An 8,409-nucleotide genomic window follows, 5' to 3' on the forward strand; every position below is an offset into this window, starting at 1 on the left:
ACAGCACCTCTGGTACGAGAGACATTTCCATTTCCCCCCCTCGACATAGCCGCACCTCTCCCAGCACGCAGATGTTGTGTAATGGATTTGGTGGTAGGTCAGCAGAGATAACACTAACGCCATAATGAAATGAGACTGTTGACTCATCTGATGGTATCACACACCTGGACCATCAAAGGGGAAGAGAGAAGAAGGAAGTGGTGGCGCTTCACATTTGCCACGTTTTCAAAAGGCTAAAATCAGCCATACGCCACACTTGTTATTATGACCTACGGTGCTGACGGAGAGCATCGGTTACCTAAACTCTTTTTTTTTTCAAACCCTTTATGCTTTTTAAATTACTAGCCCTATCCTCTACCCCTCAGAATTTCCCATAATCCTCTCTTCTGTCATCTCCTATCGCCTGCCACCCTCATCACACCAACAACTCACCCGCCCGCCGTCCACCCAGCAGCCCACCTGCTGGTGTCATTGGAAGCCCTGGCAGAGGGACAATCAGATTGTGGGTCTTGGCATGTGGTAAAGACACTGACCCACTTGTCAATGAAAAAGACCCTACATTGAAAGTCTGCGTGATGTCATTTTGTAATTCCCTTTGGTTTCTCATCATAAGCGAGCCTTTCTTGAAAGAGTCTCCCACCAACGTGATCTCTTATAAAATGCCTTAATGAGCAAGAACTTTTGTTTTTTTAGATAATTTGAGGGGGGTTTTTTTGTTTTTGTTTTTTGTTCAAATTATCAAATCAGATGAAGTTATATTAACATTACTGCACATTATTGGTTCACGTTGGTTAATGGCATAGAAATAACGTATGGATTAGTGCAACACAACAAAGCAACGAAACATTTTACTATTCTCCAGAGAAATGATTAGAATGTGTCGTTGATTTGAAATCACGTAAAAGCTGACAGAAACGTTTCATCGTGAGCAAGGAGGCAGAAGTACGTTTGATTATGTGAGATGTGATTAGGCTGCGGCAGTGGGAGTGTTTGATGTTGGGCGCCTGTCACTCAAACGACTGATAAGAGGATTCTGCACATACCTGTCGGCCTCATCACCGGTGTATAAATGGCAACATCGTTGCTCAGAGCAAGACACATACTGACACATACGCGCACACACACACACACACCTGTTGGCTCTCAAAATGACCAGCGGTGTGTAGTGGATACCTCAGTCTAGACTTAATGCATCTACTGCTCCGATATGTATACCTGAAGTAAGGGGACACGAAATTTAGAGAGCCCTCGACTGACACAGCACTCATGGTAAGTTTTGTTTTTTCACATTTGAGCTGATGTGGTGGAACAAGACGCCTTCCTGTCATTGTGGTTGTTTGTTGTTTTGGGTTTTTTTGGCTTGTTTCAGGTGTCCCTCTCTCTGCTTAGCCTGGCTCTGTTCCTGCTGTCTCTCCCTGAGCATGCTCCACTAGACGGGGCGTTTCACAATATCTCAGGTTGGGGTTTATGTCAGGTTACGATGGAAAAGAACTGAGAATTAAAACTGTTGGTAACACTTTCTATGAAGCTTGCATCTATAACGCCCTATAACCATCTATAACAGCCTGTAAGTGTAGCCATAAGTCATTGTAAGATTTGTTATAACCATGTATACGCCCTCACAACACCTCATAACCACCTTTATGATACATTAAAACGGATTTATGCATTATTAATAGGTCATCATTAGCCTGTTTTTCTGTCAAATGTCATAATGCATCATAGCCAACTTGTTTTGTGTCAGAGATGCACAATGAGACTTCAGTGCTATTTCAGTCTTCAGCCATAGCTGTTAGTCATTGTAATACACATTATAGGAAAGTATGGGCGTTATAGATGCAATAGATGCTTATAGGGCATTATAGATGCAAGCGTCATAGAAAGTGTTACTGTTCAGCAGTGTTGGCATATGTGTCCCATTCATGTGGAGAAAAGACATAACTTTTTTTCTGTGTGTGTGTTACTCTCAGGACCTGTGTATCTCGGATCCTCGTATGTAGAGGAGGCTCTTCAGAGAGCCGCTGAACTGACTGATGCAGCTTATGCCCACACAAGTGAAAGGTAAGTGAGATTATTGATTGTATTTTCGTGCCTGTCCCCTCTCTAGTTTTGGTCACATGCTCGCGGGGTAAAGAAAGCTTCTGTGGATGTTATTACATTATCAGAGTGAAGAAGTCTCTGTCGGAGGGGGCTCTGAGACCCAGTGACCTCTTGGCCCAATTCAAACAGACTGGACCCAGAACCAGAGCTCACATCCGGGCAGCCGAGCTGCTGGACAACACAGTGGAGCTGATCAGAGAGATGGTCTACACCAACACCATGACTCAGCCCAGCTCTGATGGTACTGATTATAAACATGAGAGAACCCCCCCCCCCAAAAAAAGAAAAAATTAGACGGTTTTACGGAGCTACCTGTAATTAGGTATGTGTCAAAAAGTACAACAATTCTTTGTAGAGAACACAGTCAAATAAACGTTGCTCTCTTGCACTTGTAGTCATGTGGCAAACCCTTCCTAGCTGGTATTCAAACCCAGGGAATTGTTTGCATGCACTGTTTGCCTTATGTCTGCCTTGTGACCACAGCAATGTTATTGTTTCATTGTCTGTGTGTCCCTGAAGAGTTGCTGAGTGATGGAGCCATGGAGACTCTGCTACAGGCAACAGGCTGTTCCTCTGGACTCCAGATCCCCCGCTGTCAGACCGACTGTCTAACTGAAAGATACAGATCCGTCTCGGGGGAGTGCAACAACCGGTCAGTTTCTGCCCCAAAAAATGTTGGGTTGAACCCCATTGCACGAGTAAGTTCATTCCACGGTCTATTTGACTTGCTTCCCTCTTCAGACAGCATCCGAGATGGGGGGCTGCAAACATCCCATATTATCGCTGGCTGCCTCCAGAATATGAAGACAATAGGGGGATGCCGAGAGGTTGGGACCCGGAACACACTTATTACAATTTCAGCCTGCCCCCGGTAAGAGCCCATTCAGTTGGTTATTCTCCACCTGCCAGCCCCAATAGCGACACCACAATATCTTTACCATGACTTAAGCATCGCCTATCCTGCAGGTACGACTGGTGTCCCAGGAAGTACTGTACACTCACAATGACAACATCTCTCTGGACTCCACTTTGTCTCATTTGCTGGTGGAGTGGGGCCAGTGGATAGACCATGATCTGGTCCTGACTCCTCAGAGCCCCAGCACATCTGCCTTCAGGTCAGGAGCTGACTGCACCCGCACTTGCAGCCGAGAAACCCCCTGCTTCCCTATACAGGTGCACCCTACCAACAATAAGCTGTTTTTATGATTAAGTATTCTCTCATTCTCCTGCAATCCTTAGCAATTCCTTCGTTCTTTTTTTACTTACTGTATTTATCAACAAAATACAAACTTGCAACTATTCTAAAGTAAAACACCCCCTTCATTATTAATTCAACTAGTGCCTTATAAATTACTTCATATTTGATTTTTTCCTCCCAGATCCCATCTTCAGACCCTCGCGCCGGCATCCAGAGCTGCATGCCTTTCTTTCGCTCTGCCCCGAGCTGTGCCGGTGGGGCGTCGCCCCGTCGTCAGCGGGAGCAGCTCAATGCCATCACCTCATTTGTGGATGCAAGTATGGTGTACGGCAGCTCGGCCAGCCTGGCCTCGGCCCTTCGAAACCATTCCTCCCCCCTGGGATTAATGGCCATCAACCCCCAGTACTCAGACCAAGGCCTGGCCTACATGCCCTTCCTGCCTCGCTTGCAGGCTCACCTCGACCCCTGTGGCCCTCGGGACAGAGACAATTCCACTACCCCAGAGGCACCAGCTAGATCCACACACCATGACAACACCACGTCCTGCTTTCAAGCAGGTAAGCAACCACAAGTACATGTCGTAAATGTTACAAATCTTCCAACCTTTATTTGATATGTGTTCATTTATTTAACCTTTATTTAGCCAGGGTAGTTTCACTAAGCACGCACGATCTTTATCAGCAATGCCCTGCTTCACACCCACGCAGTTACACACATTCACACCTGGAAGCTGCCCAGTATCACCAGTCAGTCTCCTGCTGTAGGCAACTAGGCCGGAAAAAAACAAAAAAAACAACAAAAAAAACCCACCGTTAATAATGTATTTTTTTCAGGGGATTCGAGAGCCAATGAGCATTTGGGAATGATTGCACTACACACTCTGTTTCTGAGAGAACACAACCGGCTGGTGAAGGAGCTGCACATGCTCAACCCTCACTGGAGCCCTGACTCTCTGTATCAGGAGGCCCGCAAGATAATGGGAGCAATCCACCAGGTAATTCCAAAAGTTACTACTGTTTCAGTTGCTGTCAATGCGTAGCTCTCTTTGCATGGCCATTCACAGCACACTGACCTGCTAATTCAAACTGACTATTCCAGATCCTGACGTGGGAGCACTACTTACCACGGATCCTGGGGGAGAGTTCCCATCTGATTCCGCCTTATGAAGGCTATAACCCCGATGTCAACCCTAGCATCACTAATGTCTTTGCAGCTGCAGCATTTCGCTTTGCCCATGTCACCGTTCAGCCAGTAGTGGCCAGGCTGGGTCCTGGGTACACCATTAACCCCCAGCATCCAACCCTGGCTCTGCATCATTCCCTGTTTGCCTCTTGGAGGGTTGTGCAGGAGGGTAAGGCACAACCACCGTACTGTCCTGTACTTAGTTGACAGGTCATCCACTTTCTGTTAATCTGCTTTCTTTCTACTGTTTATTTTCTCTTTCGCTCTTTACTGCTCTCTGGGCGGGCGGGGGGGGGGGTTTATCAGGTGGTATAGACCCCGTGTTGCGTGGTCTGCTGCTATCTCCAGCCAAGCTCCAGATACCAGGCCAGATGATGGTGGAGGAGCTAACAGAGAGGTTGTTTCAGGCACAAGGAGGGATGCCTTTGGACCTCGGGGCCCTTAATCTTCAGAGGGGCCGAGACCATGGCCTGCCTGGTAACAGCTTGCTTTCATCTGGGCACAATATTGAATACTGACAATAAGACTAAGACCTGCTCTAAATGTACTCGACTCGACTCTGACATGATACGATTACTGTATGGCGTTCTACAACGCAAGCTGGTGACATTTTAAATGCATCTGCTCTACTGTAAGCCACTTTCGATAAAAGCATCCGCTAAATTAATACATTTAAAAGCAAATGTAAGAAATTGTCACATCTCTGTTTCTATTTCTTCAAATCATAAATCCTATTTCATTTCACCAATCTTCATATTTCACGTCAGTCTTCAAAATTCCTCCAGTTTTCACTCGACTCTCCTGCTGTCTGCCGTGTCTGGGCAGGATACAGCTCATGGCGAAAGTTCTGCGGCCTCTCCGTTCCAAACACGACATCGGATCTGGCTGACACCATAGGAAACCTCACCCTGGCTCACAAGGTCCTGGCACTGTACGGGACGCCTCACAACATTGACCTATGGGTCGGGGCCATCGCCGAGCCCGCTCTGCCAGGAGGACGGGTCGGACCGCTTCTGTCTTGTCTGTTAGCCAGACAGTTCAGAGCCTTGAGGGATGGGGACAGGTAAAACAAAATCTTAAATTTGACTGGTGAGACAGTTAAGTTAGGTAGTGTGACTGCAAAATTGTAAAGATGTCTGTAAAATGTACACAGCGCATTTGTACGCAAGAATCTGATCAAAATATGTGAAGATAAAAAATCCACAGAACTATTTAACCTGAATTTGTCACTGTCAAAGGTTCTGGTGGGAGAAAGAGGGGGTGTTCACCAGCAGCCAGAGGAGACGCCTTCACACAGTATCTCTCTCACGCATCATATGTGATAACAGCCACATTACGCATGTCCCCGCTGACCCCTTCTCCCGCACGAAGAGGCCCGGGGACATGCTGGCCTGCTCCAGCCCCCTCCTCCCCCAGGTCGACCTCAGGCCCTGGAAAGAACCAGACACAGGTAAAGCAAAATGGCAAAAGAAAACACTTCTGCTTGCTTAATGGCTGCTGATCTGCTGTATTACGAGTTCTGTCATGTCATTGTATGTCCTTGTTCTTCAGTTTTGTTGGGTTTTTTTTTCATTTTATTTTCTCTATATCACATCCCTTTACTTTCCCATTCTGTTTTTCCTCCACTATTACCTACTTTATTTATGACTGTGCACTTCAACATTATGTTTAATGCATTACATTGCTTTTTTTGGGGGGGAGGGGTTCTCTTTTTCTCCCCAATTGTACTTGGCCAATTGCCCCACTCTCCCGAGCCGTCCCGGTCGCTGCTCCACCCCCTCTGCTGATCCGGGGAGGGCTGCAGACTACCACATGCCTCCTCTGATACATGTGGAGTCGTCAGCCGCTTCTTTTCACCTGACAGTAAGGAGCTTCTCCAGGGGGACGTAGCGCGTGGGAGGATCACGCTACTCCCCCCCCCGAAGAGGTGCCTCGACCGATCAGAGGAGGCGCTGGTGCGGCGACCAGGACACATACCCACATCCGGCTTCCCACCCGCAAACACGGCCAATTGTGTCTGTAGGGACGCCTGACCAAGCCGGAGGTAACACGGGGATTCGATCCGGCGATCCCTGTGTTGGTAGGCAACGGACTAGACCGCTACACTACCCGGGCGCCCCATTACATTGCATTTTAATGCACAAAACATGCTATATAAATTAAGTTTTTGATTTGACTCTTTTCCCAGATTCCAGTTGTGGTCCAATACCCAGGATACAGTCTGGATACTCTCAGCTCTGTGATTCTCAGATCCTGTACCAGTGTCAGTCTGGCTTCAAACTCCTGGGCTCCTCTTCTGTCACCTGTGATCCGGACAGCCAGCAATGGAGTCCTGCACCCCCTTCCTGCCATGGTACCGAGCCTTACCTTGCAATGAAGTCAAAATGCATTTTTTCCTCCTGCAGTAATTGCATGTTCTTCGACGTATATTGCAGATATTAACGAGTGTGACGAACTGACGTCCCCTTGTGCCCAGGATCTGGAGTGTCATAATGTACCAGGGTCCTTTATTTGTTCAGGTGGGACAGCAGCTTTTATTCATGCTAGTGTGTTATTTCTGATGCACTGCCCGTGTATCTAACCACATTTAAACACCTCTTAATCTGCACACTGTGTGGGTAAAACCTTTTTTTGAACATTTCTTCCTCTTTCTGATCCAAACATAGACCCCTCTCCGCTGTCTGTTGTCTCGGTTGTCACTGCAGTCACAGCAGTGATTGGGGGCGCGGCCATGCTGGCTGTGATCATGATTTGTTATCAAAGGTAGGTGGCCTTTTTGAAAGTACGTGAGCCAGGGACGGTGTCTCTCAAGCTGACACAGACCTTATTGTTTGTACATGTTCTTGAATTCTTGCCAAAAGTTGAGTTTAGGGGCTGGCTCCAAAAACCTTGACTTGAGAACGGACAAAACAAATCCAGCAAATTATCAAGCTCATGACGTCGTCATTCACTTTTGAAATTGTTTAAGATTGTATCACTGGGGCGTCCGGGTAGCGTAGCGGTCTATTCCGTTGCCTACCAGCATGGGGATCACCGGTTCGAATCCCCGTGTTACCTCCAGCTTGGTCAGGCGTCCCTACAGACACAACTGGCCGTGTCTGTGGGTGGGAAGCTGGATGTGGGTATGTGTCCTGGTCGCTGCACTAGCACCTCCTCTGGTCAGTCGGGACGCTTGTTCGGGTGGGGGGGACTTGGGGGGGATAGCGGGATCCTCCCACGTGCTACGTCCCCCTGGCGAAACTCCTCACTGTCGGGTGAAAAGAAGCGGCTGGTGACTCCATGTGTATCGGAGGAGGCATGTGGTAGTCTGCAGCCCTCCCCGGGTCGGCAGAGGGGGTGGAGCAGCGACCGGGGACGGACCAGAGAGTGGGGTGATTAGCCAAGTACAATTGGGGAGAAAAAGGGGGAAAATTCCCCCCCCCCCCAAAAAAAATGGTATCATTAATAGTCAAGTCTGATTTCCCCCCCCACCAGATATTTCCCAGTGAAACAAGAACCGGTGAATAGTGGATGCTGCGAGGGGAAACGTTGATCAACCATCTTGGAAAAAAATGTGATGCACTGTTTGTTTTTACCCGTCATATAAATATCTTCTTGTCTTCAGTGTGTTTCACGTTTACACGTTTATTGTTCCATAGTTCAAAGTCTGCAGCAGAGCCCTGCTGACTTTGTGTTTGAGTTGTGCTAAACTGGGCTGTATTTCCACCAATGTAAAACAGGTCGCAACGCAAATTTAATGTAATAATAAAATTGGTTCTTAAGTTAAATCAGTAACCTCGTCGCAGGCTATCGGTCTACACTACGTACCACTACTCTACAGAACGGCATGTCCTCCCAGGGAGTGGCAGCATGTTTCGCTCCAGTGCTTACATGTTATGCCATCCTCAAAAGGGAAATATTGCTCATTCATCAACACATCGAATGTTGTT

General features: G+C 47.5%; 1 protein-coding gene across 1 annotated transcript; it reads left to right on the forward strand.

Moving 5' to 3' along the window:
* The first annotated feature begins 1,148 nt into the window (after positions 1-1,148).
* Positions 1,149-8,201, forward strand: epx (eosinophil peroxidase). Its single transcript, XM_056282467.1, has 16 exons — positions 1,149-1,158; positions 1,971-2,061; positions 2,166-2,341; positions 2,620-2,752; positions 2,842-2,971; positions 3,067-3,273; positions 3,480-3,855; positions 4,132-4,292; positions 4,397-4,649; positions 4,787-4,957; positions 5,306-5,543; positions 5,719-5,930; positions 6,669-6,833; positions 6,916-6,999; positions 7,147-7,243; positions 7,955-8,201. The coding sequence occupies exons 1-16, from the start codon at positions 1,149-1,151 to the stop codon at positions 8,010-8,012; spliced, it is 2,562 nt and encodes an 853-aa protein (XP_056138442.1). The 3' UTR covers positions 8,013-8,201.
* Positions 8,202-8,409: the final 208 nt, after the last annotated feature.

The sequence above is a fragment of the Lampris incognitus genome, chromosome 6 (assembly GCF_029633865.1).
Source record: "Lampris incognitus isolate fLamInc1 chromosome 6, fLamInc1.hap2, whole genome shotgun sequence".
Taxonomy (NCBI): Eukaryota; Metazoa; Chordata; class Actinopteri; order Lampriformes; family Lampridae; genus Lampris; species Lampris incognitus.

Coding starts and splice junctions, on each gene's coding strand:
- epx (XM_056282467.1), top strand. Junction 2,342..2,619: donor GACTCAGCCCAGCTCTGATG/GTACTGATTATA, acceptor GTGTCCCTGAAG/AGTTGCTGAGTGATGGAGCC. Junction 4,293..4,396: donor TAATGGGAGCAATCCACCAG/GTAATTCCAAAA, acceptor TGACTATTCCAG/ATCCTGACGTGGGAGCACTA.